Raw genomic sequence first — 24387 nt, forward strand, 5'->3', positions numbered from 1 at the left:
GATACAAATCCTTGCTCTTACACATTACCAATTTTTCCCAGTTACACATTTCCTGGAATATAACTGTTGACAGTTTAGATGATCAAATCTACCAATTATCTTCCCGAATAACTTCCTGTGTAGTTTTCACTGTGAAAGCCTCTTGCTATACTAAAATTTCATATTGTTTCTCTTCCAGTTCTATGTATATCTTTTCATCCAAAAGGGAAGAGCCATGTCAATCAAATTCTCCCAAATGTGTACATAAGGAATCAAAACCAACAGTTTTTATGGTAAAAGCCTTTGATTTTTGTTTGTTTGAACACTATCTTCCAAAAGAATAGCCAGCACAGTAAAGGTAGGCAATCATTCTCAAAAACACACATTCTCAAACTCAGTGCCTCTGTGAGACCCTGGCCTGAGACCCTTTCCCACGTGGCAACAGAGTGAATAGCTGCATAAAGCAATACCAAGTTACAATTCTGCCTTTTAAACGAGTATGTTCTCATAGTTCAAACTTCAAAACACCCTAAAAAGGTACCCATTCAGAAGTCCCACTCCCAATCCTATACCGTCCACCCCACTCCTGCCTTACACCACCTCCTATTCTTATGTATCCTTCCAAAGTCTCTTTCTGTAAATAAAATATATCCTCATTTGCCCCAACCGTTTTAAACAGCCCTTGTGCAAAGCTTCTTTCACTCTTCTGTTAAACGCCACTATTTTTCCACAGCAGTAACACACAGACTTTTCAATTCTGCCGTCAAGAGAATTAATCTGACTACTGTCAACTCAACATATTTATATATAGTTAAAATTCCTCCTACAACCATGTGTCTAGAGCAGAAGGTGACAACTTAAGCTCAATTAATCTATGTTTAAAAGTGGAAATGTCACATCCTAGAACAGTGTTTTTCAAACTGTATCCTGTAGGGAGGTTCTTTTGACTGAGACCCCTTATGAAGTCCAGTCTCAAACCCCAAACTTCAGCCAAAACAGCTCTACTCCTTCCTAAGGTTTTCAGTTAAAAAAAGTGACTATAACTGCCTTGAATATGGTTCTGATAAAACTAAAAATATCCCCAGATCTCAATTATAGTTTCTAAAGAACATATACGCTCTCTACACTGTACACTGTAAATTAATATACGATCAAACTCAAAATGATTTTTTTGATATATGAAGCCATAACAATAAGAAGAAAAGAAGAGGAGGCAAAACCAAAGGTATGGTCCTGGAGAGCCAAGGATCAGTGTTAACTGGCTTTGGGAGAAGAAAACAGAGGCAAAAGCTGCAAACCAGCCCAACACATGCAACTGCATCTGAAAAGGCTCCAAAACTGGTAGCTGCACGGCAGCCTGTAGAAGTGAAAATGAAGGGTCCACACACGGGACCCAGTGAGCGTCCCTCCCCTGCTGGGGGCCATGGCTCCTCCCTGACTCCAGCACTCTCTGGATGTTGACTCTCTGGAGAAGGGTCTCTGGACTCAAAATCACTGGGCATGGGTGAAACCATCAGCATCCTGACAACAAAGGTTTTCCCAACTGCATCCATAATAAACAGTGATGGCTCAGACACCCTGTCCCATCTCCTCCTCTCTCCCCCTTTCAGCTCTCAGAACACCAGCACCCAGACCCAGCCCTCCAGGCAAAGGAGCCCAAGTACAGTCTCTGGAGAAATGAGCAGTTCAAAAGAAAAAACTGGAAGACCCTAAAAGCCAGGAGACCCCCGTAAACGACCTGCCTATATCACCCATGGTGAAGCTCAAAATCAGTAAGTCAACCTACACATTCAGAGAGTCCAATGAGCTTTTTTTTTTATTTTTTTTATTTTAATTTTTTTTTTTTTTTACCAATGAGCTTTTTAATTTTCTGACTTTTCATCATGAGCAGCCAGCCAGAAACTACCAACATCTGAGGAAAGCCTCTACCACAAAGTAGATGAAAACACACAAATCAAAAACCAACTTAAAAGGGCAGCCTCGGTGGCGCAGCGGTTTAGCGCCACCTGCAGCCCAGGGCATGATCCTGGAGACCCTGGATTGAGTCCCACGTCAGGCTTCCGGCATGGAGTCTGCTTCTCCCTCTGCCTGTGTCTCTGCCTCTCTCTCTTTCTCTCTCTCTGTGACTATCATAAATAAATTTTTAAAAAAAAATTTTTTAAGTGTCTTTAAAAAAAAAAAACTTAAAAGAAAACTTACATAGGGAAAGACCTCACCAGCACAACCACCAAAAAAAATCACCATCCTCAAACCTCTAAGATTAGATACCATAACCAAGAAACAAAACAAGAGGATACTAGTAAAAGAACATTTAGAAAACAAAAAGAATTCTTGGAAATTGAAAATAAGAGCATAAATGGAAGAGAAGGGCTAGAAGACAAGGCGAGGCATATCCTAGAAACAAAGAACTGAGACCAGACGATGGAAAATGAGAGAAAAGACAAGAAAATCAGAGAAACAGCCCAAGAATTCAACACGGGAACCAGAGGTTACACAGCATGCCCACAAGCACATGCAGACACACACACTTGGCGGAGGAAGAAATAATCTGGAAGTATTACCCATAATTCAGAGAGGCTAGTCTCCAGACTAGAGGAGCTCAAAAAACACCCAGCACAATGAAGACAAACCCACTTCAAGGCACATCGTTGTGAAATTCTAAAAGCTCCCAGAAAGGAGAACGGGATAATCAAAGTCATTTACAAAGTCTTCTAACTTCTCAGCAGCAAAACCAGAAGCAAGAAAACAAAGAATCAGTGTCTTAAAAATTCTGAAGGAAAATTATTTCCAACACTGAATACTACACCCAACAATTCAACCAAGTAAGGGATTAGAGATAAAACATTTCAGAAAAGCAAGACATTTTAAAAATTTACCTCCCACACATCATTTCTCAGAGGATGCTACTGGAGGATGCTCTCTACCAAAATGAAGGAGAAAACCAAAAAAGAAGACCTGGAAGAGAACGCCCAAGAGAGAGGTTTGTGAACGCCTGGAATGATGGTAGAAGATGCCAGGACGACAAATGTGCACCAGTCAGATGGGCAGAGGCAAGACTCAGGACACAGGCACGTCAAAGGCAGCCACCAAGAACCACTGCCCCACTGGGTTACCTTCCCAGCCTCACAAAGTTGGCTACTGAAGGACCACCAGCAGGGACCAAAGCAGACAGCAGGAAGGAATGGACGTGAGAAACAGATTCAATCCAAGAGAAAGGTAAAGGAAAGGCCTACAAGGTTGTAAGCAAAGTCCCAGACTGGCAGCCCTGGGAAGCAACCACCCAAGAGACAAAGACAGAGGGCTGCAAAAGACAGATGTCCGCAAAAACCAACTGGATCTGCAATGTGATTAACCTTATGGAAAACAGCACTGAGACACAGGCTACCTGAAAACGTGGAAAAATAGTGGGCAGTGGATATAAGGAAAATAAAACAAGGAAGGCAATCATTAACTTCCATAAAAACAAAATTGAAGAGAAAAAACACAGTACACTTTCATGAATGAGGACAGGTTTGCATAGGCATAGTAATGTAAACTCTGATCACAAATCAACTGGAAAATGCAATAATACATTTCTACTGGGAGGACAGGGAAGGAGAAACAGAAGGCAAATGCAGGATGAGAGAATTAAACCATCATCTAACAACATTAGATCAACAGATGATGTAAAAAATTGATAATCGATAGATTGAAGTGCACTCTATTTAGAAACATGGAAATCCATAAAGGCTGGAAGATACAGAATTAAAAGCTGAAAGCAGCTGTTTCTGGGCAAAGACAGAGAATAGTAGGCAGAACAACACTCCATGTGTTTTCACATTAGCTTCCGAGCACCTTTTGAGTTTCTTAATTAATGTGCATACTATGATAAAATCAAAATTTTATTATGTGAACCCCAAAATAAATAAATGAACTACTTGCTTCATCTAAAACTTTTTACATTGTGTTTATATAATACACCTGCATTCTGTTAGTTTGCGTTTGGTATGTTTTCAACCATCCTTTACAAAGTAGATCTCAGACTTTCAGGGCACTGAGAGACCCCCCCCCCGAAACAGGATACCACACTAGAGCAACAGCTCAGGGAGACACAAATATTAACACACAGGCACTCAACGAGGCAACAGTCCCTTTCATAAAACAAGGGGAAGTAATAATGGAAGACCTAACACACCCTGCTCAGTCCAACATAGAGGAAGATGGGGAAAAAAAACAGAAGACCTAAATAAAATCATTAATAAGGTAGCTCACGTACATAGATAGACGTCAACCTCTGGACATACTAATACAGAACAGATTTTCACGTAGTGCAGAACATGCACAAAACTGATCAGGCCTTAGCCGCCATGAAGTCCAAAGAATAGAAATAAAGCTAACAGCATTCTCTGAACATAACACAGTAACACTAGAGATTAAAACCAAAATTTAAAAAAGAAAAGAAACAGGCCCTTATACCTGAACATTTTAAAACATGCTACCATAGAAATACTGAGTTATGGGGGAAACTCAAAACAAAAATATAGAAATCTCTTGAAATTTATAATGAAAAAATGTATCTAAATCTAAAGGAAAGATACAGCTTAAGACGTAACAGCCAAAATTCTGTAGTAATAAGTACCTTCAATTAAAGAAAAAATAAAAATTAACATCCAACTCACAAACACTAAGACAAAAACAAAGGAAAGTAGAAAAAAAAGAAATAAAGATAAAAGCAGGATAAATGAGTCAAAAAAACAGAAAAAAAAAAAAACAGAATTAATAAGTAAACCCCAAAGCTCATTCCTTGAAAAAAGATACACAGGACAAATTAGGTAAATCAAGAAAAAGGATGAAACAAAACACATAAATGTGAGTGACAAAAGGGAAAATAAGCATAAATGTAGAGGATATTTTTAGAATCATGAGACTACTATATACAATACACTTGAAAAATCTAGATTTAATGAAAAATTTTTAGACAAATGCAACACAACAAAATTGGTTCCACTAGAGATGGAAAGTCCAACAGACTTCAAAGAAATAGAGTAGCAGAAGTCTCCCCACAAGCAAGCACCAAGTCTAGACAGTTTCATGGGGAAATTCTAGCAAGACCTTAAAAACGTCATCCCAATACTATAACAGACTATTCCAGAGAACAGAAGAGGAAAGGAAACTTCTTAATTTCTTTATAAAGAGAGTGTAACACTGATCTCAAAATCTGACAGGCAGTGAACCAAAAAACTAAATTATAAATCACTCTCACTTCTATTTCATGCAAAAAATCTAAATAAAATATTAACAATTTACCTACACACCAAAAAATAATACATCAGGGGATCCCTAGGTGGCTCAGTGGTTTAGCGCCTGCCTTCGGCTCAGGGCATGATCCTGGAGTCCTGAGATCGAGTCCCACATTGGGCTCCCTGCATGGAGCCTGCTTCTCCCTCTGCCTGTGTCTCTACCCCTCTCTCTCTGTGTGTGTCTCTCATGAATAAATAAAATCTTTTTTAAAAATTTTTAAAAATACATCATAATCAAATGAGGATTATGCCAGAATACAGTAGTGGTTCACTATGAGGAAATCCATTAACATAACCCATCATCATAACTGGCTTAGGAAAAAAACTACACATTCCATTTATGATAAAGGTTTCTGACAATGTCCAACACCCATACGAACATTCCAAAAAATAGAAACAGACTAACATGATATATATGTGTGTGCATGTGTGCATGCAGACATACACACACACTAGCCCAAAAGCCAGCATCTTATTTTTTTTAATTCAATTTAATTAACATATAGCTTACCATCTAGTTTCAGGGGTATAATTCAGTGATTCATCCATTGCATAGAACACCCAGTGCTCATCACATCCCGTGCCTCCTTCATGCCCATCACTCAGTTACCCCATCCATCTCCCCTCCAGGGACCGTTTGCTCCCCAGAGTTAAGAGTCTATTCTGGGGATGCCTGGGTGTGGCTCAGTGGTTGAGCCTTTGCCTTTGGTTCAGGGCATGAGTCTCAGAATCGAGTCCCACATCAGGCTCCCCGCATGGAGTCTGCTTCTCCCTCTGCCTATATCTCTACCTCTCTCTCTATCTCTCATGAATAAATAAATAAAATCTTTTTTTAAAAAAAGAGTCTATTCTGGTTTGTCTCCCTCTCTGATTTTGTCTTATTTTTCCTTTCCTTCTCCTATGTTCATCTGTTTTGTTTCTTAACTCCCACATATGAGTAAACTCATATGGTTATTTATTTTTCCCTGATTGACTTATTTCACTGAGCATAATACCCTCTAGTCCCATCTGTCATTGCAAATGGCAAGATTTCATTTTTGATGGCTGGATAATATTCCATTATATATATTTTGTATCCCTTGAATAAATACCTAGAAGTGTAATTGTAGGGTTGTAGGGTAGCTCTATTTTCAACTTTTTGAGGAACCTCCACACTGTCTTCCACAGTGGCTGCACCAATTTACATTCCTACCAAGAGTGTACAAGGGTTCCCCTTACTCTGCATCCTCGCCAACATCTGTCATTTCCTGACTTGTTCATTTTAGCCATTCTGACTGGTGTGAGGTGGTATCTCATTGTGGTTTTGATTTTTATTTCCCTGATGCTGAGTGATGTGGAGGCATTTTTTTCATGTGTCTGTTGGCCATTTGTAGATCTTCTTTGGAGAAATGTCTATTCATGACTTCTAACCATTTCTTTTTTTTTTTTTTAATTTTATTTATTTATGATAGTCACATAGAGAGAGAGAGAGAGAGAGAGAGAGGCAGAGACATAGGCAGAGGGAGAAGCAGGCTCCATGCACCGGGAGCCTGACGTGGGATTCGATCCGGGGTTTCCAGGATCGCGCCCTGGGCCAAAGGCAGGCGCCAAACCACTGCGCCACCCAGGGATCCCTCTAACCATTTCTTGACTGGATTTTTGGGCGCTGAGTTTGATAAATTCTTTATAGATATTTGCAACATGTCATTTGCAAATATCTTCTCCCATTCCATAGGTCAGTATCTTATTTTAGAAACACCAGAAGCTGCTCCACTAAAATAAACTAACTCCATTCCTATTTAATATTATTTTGGAAGTAATGGTCACTATAGTGTGTCAAAAAAAAGAATATAGAGTCCCTACCAACAGAAAGAAAGGGGTAAAACCTTCTCTGTTTGCCAAAGATTTCATATCTGGAAAACCCTAAAGATCAAGGGAAAAATCATACAACCCAACAGTATTTTGTAAAATAGCAGTTTACAAAATTAACACAAAAAAAAAACTAAAACCCTTTATTCAAGAAAAACAGAAAACATAATGAAAAAGAAGACATCATTTATGATAGCAAAGCAGAAATCAAATACCTAGGCATAAACTTAACAAGAAATCTACCTGAGGGAAACACAGTATCCTAAAAGACACAAAACAGACTGATCTAGTGGACAGAGATGCATGTTCTTCCACGGGAGGAGTCACTCATCACAGAGACGATGGCCCTCACTAAATTAAATTAAATAGAATCCAAATAAAAATGCCATCAGGCATTCTCCCTCTGGAACTAGAGAAGCTGACTATAAGCCCATTTGGAGGAACAAGCAAAAATTTACTGGAAAGCCCTAAATAAAGAAAGAGATGTGTAGGAGAGGCCAGCCCCACCAGGTATAAAATCATTCTAAAGCCTCAGTAATTAAAACTCTGTGGTGGTGGTGGCATGTGAATAGATTAATGCAACTCAAAACAAAATCTAGAAATAAACACAACTGCATAGACAAATTTAGTATATAATAAAGGCAGCATCTTCAAGCACAGAGGTTTTTTTTTTTTTTTTCCATAAATGATGTTGAGATAAATGGGATAGCCAGAAGGAAAAAAAGACAGAAATAGTTCCAACTGGGTCCTTCCCTCCTATCATATCCCAGAAAACATTCCAAATGTATTAAAGATTTAAATACAGAGGGCAAAATGAAACCATTAGAAAAAAAACACCATATAGCTTGGGAATGGAGGGGGACAGGACTTTCTTAACTATGACTCAAAATCTAGAAACAAAAAGGAAAAAACAAATGAATTTGGTTCTTCAAAAAAAAAAAAAAAATCCTTGCATGGCAAAAGACAAATAATACACAGAGAAAATGCATTTGTGACTTACATCATAAAGAGCTAATGCCCCAACATGCAGAAAAGAGTTAACAGGCCCAAGACTGCTCTCTTTAGAAAGTCCTGCTTGCAAGCTTGGCCTTCCGGCTGGCACCTGGAAACCCCGGTTTCAGGAGGGTTCCTACCATTCCTATCGCTGTGCCTAAACCATGCAAACAATAGTTTAAGTTGAACAACTGCTTTCCTTCTGGGGCTCTAAAATTTTGGTTTGTGCCCGACAGGGGTGCCATGGCCAGCCTGATAACTCGGCACCAGGTCTTCACTGAGCTTCTGTGGTGTGTTGTCAGAACCGAATGCTGATTAAACGCGTCTATGTGGCTCCAGTGCGAGAGGACTCTGGAAGCTTGCTCCTGGTTTCCTCCTTACTCGGCCTCATGCGCCTTTTCCCTTGGCTGATTTTCACTACAGTCCTGGAACCGATCCTAGCAAATCACTGAAGCGGTCTGCGGAATCTCCAACACACCCTAATACATGAAGAGCTTCCAAAATCAAAGCACAAGGCAAAAAACACACAGGAAAATGGGCTAGAGAAATGACGAGACAGAACACAGAAATGTAAATGCCTCTTAACCAAAATAAAAGATGCCCATCTTTCCACATAAGAAGAAATTCAAATTAAAACTATAGTATTATTTCTTACTCTCTAGATGGATAAAAATAAAAATAAATTTTGACAATATACTGTTAGTCTGTAAGAAGACACAAGTACTTTTCATACATTGCTGGTGAGGATACACACTGCTGAGTGGGATTTCACGGACTAGCAAAATTATATATGCAATTGCTCTTTGACCCAGAAATCCCACTTCTAGAACACATTCCCAGAGACACCCAGCAAAAAATACAAAAAAAGTGTACACATGCACAAGACTATCATTGCAGTCTACTAATAATAACAACATGCTCAAAAAATATAGGGACATGCCCAAGGAATGCCAGAAAACAGTTTGAATGGGCTCTTATTGGTCAAATCTCAAACAATTTAAGCATTCAAAACAAATAATGGCAATAACTGATAATAACCCATTGAATATAGTAAGAATGACATAATGGATTATAACCTTTTGAGTAAAGTAATAACCCACACAAATGATAAATAAATAGATGAGAAGAATGTAAAAGTATCCCCTTATAGTAAAACATTAACTAAGAAATGTAGATACATCACTGGAGTTAAATAATCACAATTTGGCAACCATCATGGCAATTATCAATTACAGCAAAAATCACCAATCAATACTAAACTACTGGGTGAAAGTTTACGGAAGAACAGGTATTTTACATAAGCTCAAAACAATTCTCCGTAAATGACATTATTAGGGAAAAACTATGCAGTGGAGAAATCTAATGGCCATCACCCTATCCAAATAATTCAAGTGAACATCAAAAAGGAGGCATACCATTATTTTAAGCCTTTCAACTAGAGGGATCTCATGTACAGTACAGTGACTACAGTCAATAATACTGTATTATAAACCTTAAAGTTCCTAAGAGAATAGAACTTAGGTGTTCTCACCACAAAAAAGAAATGGCAACTATGCGATGTGAGGGAGGTGTGAGCTAAAGCTATACATTTATATATTTTGCAATATATAAATAAATCAAAATGTATACCTTAAACTCACACAATGTTAGATGTCAATTAAATCTCAGTCATGCTGGGGGTGGGAAGATTCTGGTGGGATGCACTAAGAAATACTGGTGTCACTTCTGTGGTATTCCTGACAAAATGCATACCCTGTATCTATCATGAGGAAACACCAGACAAGCTGATACTGAGGGACAATATACATAGCAACTGGCTCCCAATAATGTCAGCATCCTGAAAACTAGAGAAAGGCTAAGGGACCAGTCCAGTCGGATGAGACCTAAAAGACTGGCTGACAACCAAACAAGAGGCAGTGCTGGACAAGGAAGGGGAAGAAGAGTCCACAAGACATAAATGAGACCACTCATGGGAGTCTTAGATAGCATATTAGAGAACACCACCACATAAATGTCACTGGCCTGTGATTGGATAAAAGGAAACCCCTCTTCTCAGTATGCCCTAAAGTATTTTGATACAAAAGGGCACAATACCTGCAACTTACTCTCAAACAGTGCAGAAAAATAATATGCATAGACTATCCAGAGAATGATAAAGCAAATGTTAATAGCTGGTGAAACAGGATGAAGGATATATAGTAGAGGGGGGGCCTGGGTGGCTCAGTTGGGTAAGCATTCGACTCTTGATTTCAGCTCACTTCATGATCTCAGGGGTGTGAGATCCAGCCCCACGTCAGGCTCCACACTCAGTGTGGAACCTACTTAAGATTCTCTCTCTGCCCATCCTACTGCACCTGCCTCTCTCTCTCCACTCCCCACCCCCCCAAAAAGAAAAAATATATATACATATATAGTAGGTTTTTTGGTACTGTTCTTGAAGTTTTTCAGTAGATCTGAAATTTTTTCAAAATAAGTTTAAAAATGCAAGTAAAGGGGCACCTGGCCAGCTTAGTCAGTGGAGCATTCAGCTCTTGATGTCAGGATTATGGGTTCAAGCCCTGTAATGGGTGTAGAGATTGCGTAAAAAAATAAAAAAATAGGGATCCCTGGGTGGCGCAGCGGTTTAGCGCCTGCCTTTGGCCCAGGGCGCGATCCTGGAGACCCAGGATCGAATCCCATATCGGGCTCCTGGTGCATGGAGCCTGCTTCTCCCTCTGCCTACGTCTCCGCCTCTCTCTCTCTCTCTCTCTGTGTGACTATCATAAATAAATAAAAATTTAAAAAAAAAATAAAAAATAAAAAAAAATAAAAAAAAATAAATCTTTTTTTAAAAAAAATGCAAAAAAAAGACAAGAGAAGTGAAACTAGAATTTGTGGAAAATTCTCTGAAAACTATGCAGCCCATAGTAATCCTTTTAAATAAACAAAGCTTTATCTTTGGATCAAACAGGTACCTTGGTCCACACTATCCTGGCCCCTGGCACACTTGCAGTCACTGAATTGGTTTCAGCGACTATCAGAGGAGTATGCATGGCTACAAGGATGAAATAAATTTATTTACTATTAAAAAAATACCATTTGGTACATGGTCTACTAAATAACTACTTATAGTTCCACGTGAATTTTCTGTTAGAATTTAGTGCTAGACAAAAAGCCTTTTCACCCAAGAAGGCTATTTCTCTTTCTCCTTGATGACAAGAACTGCATAACCGACAATGACGCCAACAATTTTGTCAGACAGGCAAAGGCCAAATGTGAGACCCATCTACAGCAACCAGTGGTCTACAGTTTAGGATGACTACCTAGATCTGTTTCTTGGTCCTAGTTATTTTTACATCTATTTTACCCTTTTTGAATCCTATTTTGACATAAAAGTTAATCCAAAAACAATTTCCACTGTCTGAGAAATATAAGAACAAAAAAAAAAAAAAAAGAAATATAAGAACTAATAAGTATTGATATGGCCTCCCAGGCTGCTCCTTCTGACCAAATATTGGACCCTGGATATTCATGGTAAATCACAGTCACTTCCACAACAGAACACATCCGCGTGAAACATAGTGGGAAGATTCCCTGCCACTGTCTACCAGACTGCCAAAGCCCACACCAGACAAAAAAAAAAAAAAAACTGCATTGATTTGGGGGTCATAAAACATTGATATAATGAAGTTGTATCTCCACGTAAGCCAAGTTACATTCCCACTTACCTCAAAAGGTCAAAACAGCACCACATTTTAGAGCAAGAACAAGGAGTGAAGCCTCCAGCTTACTAATATTAAAGGTACTGACAAACTCTGCGGGCATTACCTAGTGCTACTACCAAAAATGCTTTAGATTTCAATAGGTTTACAAGACTGAAAATACAAAAGCAAAAATTTCACATGCACATGTGGAAAAAACAGGTTCACCTGCTGCCTTCACTGTAGATACAACCAGACATCAGGAGGGCATGGGATGAAGACCCCTACCAGGGGATGAGGGAATGCATAAGGAGCCAAAAACTCAGGGGCAGGGGGCAGGTTCCCACATCAATTTTGATTTTGGCTTGTGTTCTCTGCAGCAAAACAACTTCTAAAATAAAGAGCCACAAAACTTCTGATACAACACTTATCTCAAAAAACATTAGCACAAGCCAAGAGGCAGCTTTTTCCAGCCTGGAACCAATAGTACAGGCTTCAGCAGCAAAAGGAAAGCATGATCAGTAGGAGATGGACTGTAACAAATTAAAGACACCCCCACAAGGTTGTCAAGGAAACCAAACCAAGTGCATTTTTCTACAGAAAAGAATCAAGGCTAAGGTGAACATGCCATGGAAGATTTTCTGACAAAAATTTGTAAAAATCCCGTGTAGGAAAATCTTCAGGAGACTAAATCTGCTTCTGGGTTATTTCATTGAGTACTTAACCTACAAAGCAAGGAGGCATGCCTGAATTTCCCAACTACCAGCTAGACGGATTCACGTTCCTACAATCAGCTGAGCTTGGACCACTGAACCGGAGATTTCCTAAGGTAGCTAGAGCTAGCTCTTCTGCACGTTGTAACATCAAAAGACACCATCTCAACCAAAAAGTAAAGAAGAAAAAGAAAAAAAAAACTACACCACAAAGAGGCTTTCCCAAATTTAGCCTTTGTTTTTCAAAATGGAGCCTTTTTAACGTGTTTTTTAAGCGAGAAGGCAAGTGCACGCAAACTGAAGCAAGAGCTCAGCCGAGCGAGGCATTCAACACTCGGAGGCAGCAAAGCATGCTGCACACGAGGTGTCAAGTCGGGAGAGCGACGTGAAAACCTCCACAAGTGGTCAAGAAGGACGAGCAAGAAAGGCCATGCACTGGGGGACACAGGTCGGGGCACGGCCGGGCAGGTGGAAGGTCCGCCTGGGCCCGCGCGCGGGAGCAAGGCCAGGCCAGGTGCGCGCGCCGATGCCGAGCGCCGCGCCCAGCCAGGTGAGCGGCGGCGGCGCGCGGCCGGGGCCCGAGAGGAGGGGGCGGGGCGCACAGGTGGCCAGCGCAGAGCCCGGCCGGGTCCGGCCCCGCCAGGGGCGCTCTGCGGTAAATCCCCGCCAGGTGAGCCGGGGCGGGCGGCGGAGCAGGTGCTCGGCGCCGGGGCGGGGGCGGGCCGCGCGGAAGCGGGGCGGGCGCCGGCGGCTCTTACCCGGTGCCGCAGTCGACCACGCAGGGAGGCAGGGAGCCCGCCATGCTCGGCACGCGTGCCGCTTGGCCCACGCGGGCGGCCCGGGAGGCGCCGCCGCCGTCCGCTCGCCGCGCCGCCCGCTCCCGGGAGCCTCCGCAGCGCCGCCGCCGGGAGCCCGGATGCTCGGCGGCCGCCCACGTGACGCTGCCCGGCCGGCCAATCAGGCCGCGGGCACGCCCCGCCCCGCCCCGCCGCCCGCCCGCCATCTTTACTGCTGGCGGCGACGCCGCCTAGCGCGGTCGTCCAATAAGGCTGCCGGAGCGGTAGGGGGCTATTTTTAACTGCCTTAGGGTAAACTTGACACCGTTTCCGGGGCCTGGCGCCTTCTCATCCTTTAAATCTCGGCTAGAACGTCACCTTCTCCGGAAGTCGTCCCTAACCACCCCAACTGGGTCCCCTCCCTGCACCTTTCTCTATCTTGCTCTCATTGACAGCGCTTGGAATAGATTTTAATACTAATTGATTGGCGCACCTGGGTGGCTCCGCGGTTGAGCGTCTGCCTTTGGCTCAAGTCGTGATCCTGGAGACCCGGGATGGAGCCCCACATCGGGCTCCCTGCATGGAGCCTGCTTCTCCCTCTGCCTGTGTCTCTCTGCCTCTCTCTGTCTGTGTCTTTCATGAATAAATAAATAAAATATTTTTTTTAATTATTATCTCCAGAGTAAAGAAGGTTAAAATCAGGTGTTGGCAACCCTGTACCCTCTCTGAAGACTCTAGGGGAGAATCTGTTCCATGCATTTCTCTGTTTCTGGTGTTGCCAGAAATCCTTGGTGTTCCTTGGCTTATTAGATGCATCACTCCAATCTCTGCCTCTACCTTTCACATAGTGTTCTCCCCCTGTGTCTGCATCATCACATGGCACTCTCCTCTTCTTAGAAGGATATCAGTCATATTGGATTAAGGCCCACTCTATTGACATCATCTTAACTTGATGACATCTACCAAGGCCCTCTTCCCAAAGATCACATTCACAGGCGCTAGGAGTTAGGACTCCAGCATGTCTTTTTAGGGACACAGTTCAACTCATAACAGCAGCCTACACTGAAAGCAGATCATCCGTAAGGGGAACTGATGTACTGCAATGGGCTTACACTGTTAAAGGGACCTTGCATCTCTGAAGCTTGTGGCTGCCAATACCTAGCTGGAATTGGGTTTGAACAACAAGAAGGGGAATGGCAATCAATAATTGCTGCCTTGCTCATAATTTTCCCAGTTAAACCATATATTCTCAACTCATTCTATGCCTTTTCACCCTCTCGCCTCTGCTTGGAACTGTCACTGAAACAAGTCATCTGTGTTGACCAAGCTCAAGCTGTGCCACCTCCGTAAAGCTTTCCCTCTGCTCATCGCTCTCTTCTCTGTGCTCCCAAAGAGCCTAGTGCACCCTTCCACCTTTGCCTTATTTGGTGGCATCGTGATGTGATAGCTACACTTCCATCACTCCCATACGCTGGAGCTCCCTGGTAGTTGATGTCTTTTATATACTTCTTTTTTTTAATAAATTTATTTTTTATTGGTGTTCAATTTACCAACATACAGAATAACACCCAGTGCTCATCCTGTCAAGTGCCCCCCTCAGTGCGTGTCACCCATTCACCCCCACCCCCCACCCTCCTCCCCTTCCATCGCCCCTAGTTTGTTTCCCAGAGTTGGGAGTCTTTATGTTCTGTTTCCTTTTCTGATATTTCCCACACATTTCTTCTCCCTTCCCTTCTGTTCCCTTTCACTATTATTTATATTCCCCCAAATGAATGAGAACATATAATGTTTGTCCTTCTCCGATTGACTTACTTCACTCAGCATAATACCCTCCAGTTCCATCCACGTTGAAGCAAATGGTGGGTATTTGTCATTTCTAATGGCTGAGGAATATTCCATTGTATACATAGACCACATCTCCTTTATCCATTCATCTTTCGATGGACACCGAGGCTCCTTCCACAGTTTGGCTATTGTGGACATTGCTGCTAGAAACATCGGGGTGCAGGTGTCCCGGCGTTTCATTGCATCTGTATCTTTGGGGTAAATCCCCAACAGTGCAATTGCTGGGTCGTAGGGCAGGTCTATTTTTAACTCTTTGAGGAACCTCCACACAGTTTTCCAGAGTGGCTGCACCAGTTCACATTCCCACCAACAGTGTAAGAGGGTTCCCTTTTCTCCGCATCCTCTCAACATTTGTGGTTTCCTGCCTTGTTAATTTTCCCCATTCTCACTGGTGTGAGGTGGTATCTCATTATGGTTTTGATTTGTATTTCCCTGATGGCAAGTGATGCAGAGCATTTTCTCATGTGCATGTTGGCCATGTCTATATACTTCTATCTCCAATTCGTTAGACACTACCTAGCATCCTATAGCCACTATCAATGAATGATTATTGAATAAATAAAAGCCATCAGGAAATGTTTAAAGCTCAATTACACATTATATTTGCTTTTATTTACTTTTTTGTTGTCATCAAAAGCAACAGGGACATCTGGGTGACTTAGCAGTTGAGCGTCTTCCTTTGGCTCAGGGCGTGATCCTGGCGTTCCGGGATTGAGTCCCACGTCAGGCTTCCTACATGGAGCTTGCTTCTCCCTCTGCCTATGTCTCTGCCTCTCTCTGTGTGTGTCTTTCATAAATAAATAATTTTTTTAAAAAAGGCAACATTGATTAAAAATGAAAGCAAACATTAGACGTAATTTCTATGTTTGTACTTTTGCTGTTTTCCCCATATATTATAACATGTCCTTCTGTGTTATTCTTCTTAGGCTATAAACTATACATCAGAGACCAATAGCATCACTTTTGACAGTGGTAGGACAAAATACCCACAGAGAAACAAACCTCATGTTCTGCAAGGAATGCTTCGAGTACAATATCTACTAATTATATTGCTAAAGAGGTTTATTCCTTCCAACATACTTTGCAAAATTATACTCATTCTATTTGTAGTTGGCTTTCTTAAGCAGAAAGAGACATCTCTTTATTATGTTTCTCCCCAACGAGGGCTCCTGCTCCACTTTCTCCCAACAGGCAGAAATGGGGAAGCCAGGACGCTTCCTGTATAGAGTTCAGCATCTCTTTCACGGCACATAATGTGACTATTTTTACAACTGCTACTCTGAATCCTGAATAACTCAGGACTACTTTCTTTTTTTTTTTTTTTAAGTGTATTCATTTGAGAGAGAGAGAGAGAGCACGAGCAGGAGCAGCAGGGGGAGAGGGAAAAAGAATCACAAGCAGCAAACTCCACGCAGAGCGCAGAGTCCAATGTGGGGGTTGATCTTAGGACCCTGAGATCACGACCTGAGCCAAAACCAAGAGTTGGTGGCTCAACTGACTGTGTCACACAGGCGCCCCAGGACTACTTTCAAAAGAATTTTTAACAAACACCTTTTGAGGCTAGGAATGATGCATATTTATGCACATGAAGATGACTTTAAAACAAAATAATCAGGGCTTAAAGATTGTCAATCTAATGCAGTTTAATCAGTGAGCAACCAGACAATGTGATCTTAATTTCCTGTATTCAACTAGTTGTGCTGGGCCAAGAAGGAAAAAGAAAACAAAAACCAAAGGCTGTCTTCAAAAACTGCCCACCCAACTGCTCTGTGAATCTTAAATCGCAGAGCTCTAAGCAGGAGTGATCTGTGTGTTCTCTGTTGCCATGAGATCACAAAAAGAGAAGAGTACCAAAAAATCAGTACCCATTCCTTTGAAAGTAGCTGGCTTTCTCCTTTAAGAGGAAGGGCCTGTCACTGCACTCAATGGGCTTCCTGGAGGTCTTGGCAACAGCTGGAGAAAATGGGCCAAACCAGAGCTGACTGGCCACAGCATGCGTTGAGTGTGTCAGAGAGTTGATAACAGACCCCAGCCATGGGACGGGTAAGGAAATCACCTAGAACGTGGGTGTATTCGGACCAACTCTGCTGTGTTCCCACCTCCAGACTGGAAGTCCTCCTCTGCTTCTGTTTTTTTGTTTTTTTTTTTTTTTTCAAACTATTCTTGCTTAGAATTCATCTTGCAGCACTATTCAGTGGCTTCCCATGAGCCACCCTGTCTCCATGCTTTGCCTGTCCAAGACATCTCTTGGGCAAGTTATTTTGACATGAGAGGCATCATGGCAAAATACAGAAGACTTGTACATTTCTCCACAGCCTTCGGTGAATCCCTATGAATTACCAGGGAATTTGACACAAATTCTGACTGTGGCATTCAAGGTCCTCCACCATCTGCTCCTGGGTTACCTTTCTAATTTCATCTCAGATTATGCCCTTAACACATTAGGGCACACCAGATCACACACCAAACACTCTGTATCATCAGGTCCATCTAGAACATTCTTCTTCCCCTACCTAGCCTCTTCATCTGCCAAGACTCCATTTAAAGTTCACCCATCCTTCAATTTCAATTAGAAACTACTTCATTTGTCAAATAGGGCAAGTACGTCTTTACGTCTCTAATCAGATCAATCACTAGTTCTATGATGCCAGTCAGACTCTAGAAACCATCTATAGAGGTGCATATTAATAAGGCCCTCTGTTCTACCAAATACTATTATAATTTCATTTGTGACAATGTCATATTCAACTCCTATGGTGAACTGAATAACGATAATATATTGGTTTACAAAGCATTTTCAGTACAACATCCCATGAATACCTCTTTTAATCAAATAAGAAAACTGAGGCTCATACTTTTCAAATTAGGATATATCAAAGATTCAGTTTTGTTCTGGGCACCTTCTTTCGGCCTTCTTGAGAAAAAAGGGAAATGCTAACACGTCACAATGCCAGCATCTGGGAAGCACAGAGAGAATATGTGTATGGGAGCCAGGAAGGATCCCAACAGCCTGCCCTTCAGACTGACCTGGTCCTTTGAACATTCCAAACACATTTTGAAAATTTTGAGCTCTTCACCTTGAATATTTTCTATTTCCAATAACAATTGCCCACGGGTTTCCATTAGGCAATCACTATATGTTTAAAGACTGAGTAGCATCCAATAAAAACCTAATTCTTTTACCAATAGGAATAAAACTGCTGAGCAGTGTAATTGGACACCAAGCACTCTGGACAGAGCGTACCGCCAACAGCAAAGTCCAAATGTCTCTTGCAGTTGTGCAACCTCGCAAGCAACAGGTTTTGGAGGAGTCGGTTGCCCAGGGGCCTCTCTTCTTATTGATGCTCATTCTAGAACATTGTTTTAGAAGCAACACAGCAGGGTCTCTTATGTGACTAGAGTGAACGAAGCAAGACTGTGCCACTTCAAAATATCTTCACCACAGGTTAACTTGGTCCTTTTGGGCCGGAGATGTTGTGCAGGAAAACTCAAAGAGGTCATAGTGAATGATGTGGAGCACCGAGCAGTGGCAGGTGGGAGAGTAGGGAGTGAGACCCCGGCGAGCTAAGTCTTTCCATCAGCCAAAATTCTGGTTACAACAATGCATATCTGAATTCTGTCTTATCTTACTATTCCTTGTGCTGGCCTTAGGTGCAAGATGAATTCTAAGCAAGAACAGTTTGCAAAAAAAGAGTCACCGTGTTCCTGGTACATGTAACTGATAACAAATAGCCATCAGTTAACATAAAAATCATGCTGTATTCTTAATCCAGACATTTTCAGTTATATTACTTTATAACAATAAAAAATGTATAAAATTAGCTTTAACTTCTTAGAGTATGGACAGAGCCCAGATTTTGAAGTCTTTGTGGGTGTGTTCAAATGCCATCTCAGAAACTTAAATATGTTTTCTGCATGAGTTATTTACTATCTCCGAGCTTTAGTTTCCTTATTGGTAAGGAAGGGTTTTTCTGAGCCACATGGTGAGTTTACAAAAATGCCAAGCACCATTACACTGTCGTCACTGTCCTGGTTCCCCTCTGATCAGTGATTCTCATATTCTTAGATTTATGTGCCCACAATCTATGGCCTCTATTCTGGCTATTTGGATGATAACTAAGGTATTAAAAATCATTGAAATGAACTGATCCTCACTATTAAGATTTGGGACATTTTGCCATTCATAAGACATGAGCTGTGTTGAGTCATTTGTGTCCTCTCACTAGCTCTCCCTATGACCGAGGTCATCTAATTCTCATGATGCTAAAGCTTGTCTAATTCAGAGCTAAATAGTTTATAATGGTAAAAGGTATAGGCTCTGAAGTCAAATGGCCTGAGTTTGAATTTCAGCACTGATTTTACAAATCTGTGACCTTAGGCAAGTTATTTAATCTCTCTGTGCCTCAATTTCCATCTTGGTAAAATTAAGGAAATAATATCACCTGCTTCCTGAGGGCTGGTGCGAAGAATAAAGAGATAATTTATGTAAAACACTTACAATGGTGCCTGGTACCTGACAGGTATTAAATAAATGATAATTATTATCATTATAATGCTATAATTACTATTGCTATATGGGAATCAAGTATTTCAGGTTGACCTCATTAGTACTTGGAGTTTTTTGTTGTTGTTTTTGTTTAAGATTTTATTTATTCATTCATGAGAGACAGAGAGAGAGAGAGAGGCAGAGACACAGGCAGAGGGAGAAGCAGGCTCCATGCAGGGAGGCCTATGCAAGACTCGATTCCAAGGCCTGGGGATCACAACCTGAACCGAAAACAGATGCTCAATCACTGAGCCACCCAGGTGCCCCTGGGTTTGTTTTTGAGAATGTGCACACGCATGCAGGCACAGGGGTGGGGGTGGGGAGCTGGAGATGGAGAGGGAGAGAGAGGATATTAAGCAGCCTATGTGCCAAGGATGGAGCATGTTTCAAGAGGCTGGATCTCACAACCCTGAGATCATGACTTGAACCAGAATCAAGAGTTGGACACTTGGGATCCCTGGGTGGCGCAGTGGTTTGGCGCCTGCCTTTGGCCCAGGGCACAATCCTGGAGACTCAGGATCGAATCCCACGTCGGGCTCCCTGCGTGGAGCCTGCTTCTCCCTCTGCCTGTGTCTCTGCCTCTCTCTCCCTCTCTCTGTGTGACTATCATAAATAAATAAAAATTAAAAAAAAAAAAAAGAGTTGGACACTTAACCAACTGAACCACCCAGGCGCCCCAGTACTTAGTTTTCAACCCATCCAGTGGAAAATTTCTCAGTCATTCTAAGCTGAATACCTCATCTCTGCTTTGAAAAGGAAAGTAAGCTCTACTTAAAAGCACTTAGCACCCATGGAAAGCTGTGTGTTGCTCTACACTCGTAACATGCAAAAGGCTGTGGGGCTTACTTGTGCTCACCTAGGAAGCAGTCCCGTCCAGAGGAGCCTTGGTCAGGCATCTAAATCACTTAGAGCCTAAAGCAAGTGGCGACCTCCTAAGCAAACAGGAAAGAGAGGTATGGGCGTGAGTGCCTCCAGGACCCCACCCTGCAGACTGGCCCAAAGCCCCTCCCACCAGCTCATTCTCAGTCTGCCACCCCACAGCTCCAGTTCAGCCCACACAGACCTACCACTACTCATTTCTCCCATCAGTAAATTTGTCCTTGCAAAATTCACCCATCTAGTTCTTGAGTTTTGTCTTTTCTCCCTAAAACAAATAATAAAATGGCAATAAATACATATCTATCAATAACTTTGAACTTAAATGGACTAAATGCTCCATCAAAAGCCATAGGGTGACAGCATTGATTTAAAAAAAAAAAAAAAAAAAAAAACAGGGATCCCTGGGTGGCGCAGCGGTTTGGCGCCTGCCTTTGGCCCGGGGCGTGATCCTGGAGACCCGGGATCCCATGTTGGGCTCCTGGTGCATGGAGCCTGCTTCTCCCTCTGCCTGTGTCTCTGCCTCTCTCTCTGTGTGTGACTATCATAAAAAAATACAAATTAAAAAACAAAAAACAAAAAAACAAAACAAGACCCATCTATATGGTACCTGCAAAAGACTCATTTTAGACCTAAAGACACCTGCAGATTGAAAGTGAGAGGATGGAGAAATATTTATCATGTCTGTCAAAAGAAAGCTGGAGTCGCCATACGTATATCAGACAAAATAGTTTTAACTCTTTTTGTTATTAGTAGGCCCTAAGCCCAACGTGGGCCTTGAATTCAAGACCCTGTGATCAAGAGTTGGATGCTCTACCAGCTGAGCCAGCTGGGCACCCCACATAAAATTAACTTTAGAACAGAGACTGTAGTAAGTTTCATCTTTTCCGTTCCCGTCTGTAGGTCTTGCTTCCAGAAGAAAATGGTTATTAACAGCAGTAGCTCAGACTAGTCTTAGCTGAAATCCTCCCCAACACTCTCCTTATTGGGCAAAGAGGAGGTTGCTCATGTTCTCTCTCTCCCACAGTTCATATATAAATATGAATATTGATGCCATCATGATACAGATTTCTCTATCACTCAGGAGTTAGTACAACTGCAGTTTTACACTTTTGAAGTGTCTGGATATTCAAGTTCACAAAATCAGATCGTGGTTCCCACAAACCTGCCTACCACAGGAGCTGGTCACCTCTGGTCTATTAACAGTGAACCCTGTCACCCGTGTAGGGACATCCATCTCACAGCTGAATACACAGCTCCATTCAGCACTCAGTCAACTAACAGAACTGCTGCCAATCAAATTCTTGCTGGCCAGTTTTAGAAGATGTCATCTTCAGTCAAGTATCAGAACTTTCTCCCCTTCCTCACACCCCTCCCCACGCGCTCCCTTCTCCTGACCCAGCTTTGGTGCATAGAAATCAGAAGACAGTGTCTTCCCCTATATGAAATGATAAAAAACTGGAAGGATGACAACAGAAGGCCCTGTGGAGATGTGATTCTGCAAATAACCAAGGGATCAGGACACTTACTGTAAGAAAAAAGACAATGGGCCTTTTGTGGGTGGTTAGTGTGGATGGAAGCTGAGGAGGGTTTCAGCTACCTTCTTCTCCCCCTCCTTTTGTTACAGCCTCTCTCTTGCCTCCCCACTCCCTTTTGCCCCTGGGGTCACTGGGCAGGAACACAGTGCACAGCAGGGCTGGCTGTGTTGGCCACCCTCTGAAGGGCCCCATGCTCTTAAGCAGCAGTTTAAGACTCCACTTCTGCAACTGTCCCAAAATTCTTTTTTTTTTTTTAAGATTTTATTTATTTATTCATAGAGACACACAGAGAGAAAGAAAGAGGCAGAGACACAGGCAGAGGGAGAAGCAGGCTCCATGCAGGGAGCCCTATGTGGAACTTGATCCAGGGTCCCCAGGATCATGCCCTGGGCTGCAGGCAGCGCCAAACCGCTGCACCACCGGGGCTGCCCCCAACCCAAAATTCTTAATAATCTTTTTAACAAAGGGCCTGGCTCTTCCATTCTGCTGGCTGGTCCTAGCACCTGGTGTCACAGTGGTGACCTTCCAGGACAGTCACCCTGATTTCCATCCCTAGCTGGCATGGTAGAAATGGAGGTCAGGCTGCTGGACACAGGGATCCTACCCTGCCTGGCTCTGAATCAATCCCCAGCACCCAGCAGAGACCTGGCACATGATGCAAACCAACAACTCTTTGTGGAGGGAAGGAGGTGGGGGAGTGGGAGAGAATAGAAGGAAAGGACTATAGGATTCACTCAAGCACCATTTTTTTTTTTTTTTTTTTTTTTTTTTTTTTTTTTTTTATGATAGTCACAGAGAGAGAGAGAGGCAGAGACACAGGCAGAGGGAGAAGCAGGCTCCATGCACCGGGAGCCCGACGTGGGATTCGATCCTGGGTCTCCAGGATTGCGCCCTGGGCCGAAGGCAGGCGCCAAACCGCTGCGCCACCCAGGGATCCCAGATTTTATTTATTTAGTTAGCTTAGAGAGAGCTTGAGCAGAGGGAGAGGGACGGGAGAGCAGAGGGGGAGAGAGGGGGGAGGGGAAAATAATCCCAAGTAGACTCCGCACTGTGCTCAGAGCTTGATCCCACATCATGATCTGAGCCAAAACTGAGATCACACTTAAGTGACTGAGCCACCCAGCCACCCTTCACTCAAGCACCATTTTCATTAAACACTCCCCAAAAGAAAAATAACTCACTTTTTGTTACATGAAGTAAAGGAGGGGCAGGGGTCTTCTGCCTGAGAACCATAACCAAACCTGACAGTGTCTACTCAAATGAGAGTCACCTCCTCATGGATACGGAGTGAATTTCCCCTTAACAAGCCCATTTAACTGGCCAGTATTTGGCCACTTCATGGATTTGTGTACCGACTGGCCTGAAGGCAGCCACCCACTTGGAGAACAGATGCACCCCGCACCCCCTTCTACCATGCACCATCCGCAAAGATCCGACATACTCGGCCCAATAGGACATACTCTCTCCCACTACAGACGGTTTCCTGAGCTTCTGCTTCAAGAGTCCCTCCCCAGTTTCCACCTTCAAGACTCACTGGCAAAGCTTCCAGGCTGGACTCCCCGCAGCTCACCTTTGTGGTTGCTGCTTGACTTGCCTGAGCCTCCCTGAGAACCACCACTCTGTCCCTCACCTCTCTTGCCCCTGAACTCACCCTTATCTCTCCCCTCCCAAATGCAGACCATCTGGTCCTCTAGCCTGGCCATAGCGCTCCAGCGTCACCATTCTTTGCAGGTTTTAGTCAAGAAATGAGTTCTCCAAGAGCCCACCATGGCAATGCGGTTATCTTGAGATCAACCTATTATCCATAATTGCTGAGTAGGAATCAGCACGAAGTGAATCATCTTTGAGAGACAATGGTCAGAACACAGTGAAGGGCAAGTGAGAGGACATGGGGCCCACACTGGGGAGTTTGGAGCCCCAAGGAGCTGCCCCCCAACCAGGCATTAAAAAGGGCCACATGGCTAGAAGGGAGGATTGTACCCTGAGGCAGGAAGTAAGGGACAAGAGAACCGTGTATGTCAATATTTGTTTGCCCGGCTGGAAGTGTAGGGGAGAGAAAAAAATGGTTCCTCCACCCTCTTAGGTTTGTGACTGAGACACATGAATTAAATGGACAGAAGACGATGAACAGGAGAAAGGTTTGTTTCATATACACACAAGGAGCCTCACCAAAAAAAGAAGTGAAAACCCTAAAAACCAATTAGGCCTGAGAGCTTATATACCATGTTAACAGAAGGCAATAAATGGGGGAAAGTGACAAGATGAATAAAAGAGGTTTGGGCCTCTCTGGGCAGTCAATTATGGGAAGGTAAAT

At 42.7% G+C, this 24387-nt stretch overlaps 1 protein-coding gene across 3 annotated transcripts in view; it reads right to left on the reverse strand.

Moving 5' to 3' along the window:
- ACTR3B (actin related protein 3B) overlaps positions 1-13400 on the reverse strand; it is an 85041-nt gene extending 71641 nt beyond the window's left edge. The window contains exon 1 of one of the 3 annotated variants that reach the window (XM_077849561.1): positions 13251-13400. In XM_077849561.1, coding sequence (XP_077705687.1) covers positions 13251-13294 — 44 coding nt within the window. In that variant the 5' untranslated portion in view covers positions 13295-13400. The remainder of the gene's footprint in view (positions 1-13250) is intronic. The other 2 variants (XM_077849567.1, XM_077849566.1) reach the window with 2 other exon arrangements.
- Positions 13401-24387: the final 10987 nt, after the last annotated feature.

Source organism: Canis aureus, chromosome 15, assembly GCF_053574225.1.
Source record: "Canis aureus isolate CA01 chromosome 15, VMU_Caureus_v.1.0, whole genome shotgun sequence".
Lineage (NCBI taxonomy): Eukaryota > Metazoa > Chordata > Mammalia > Carnivora > Canidae > Canis > Canis aureus.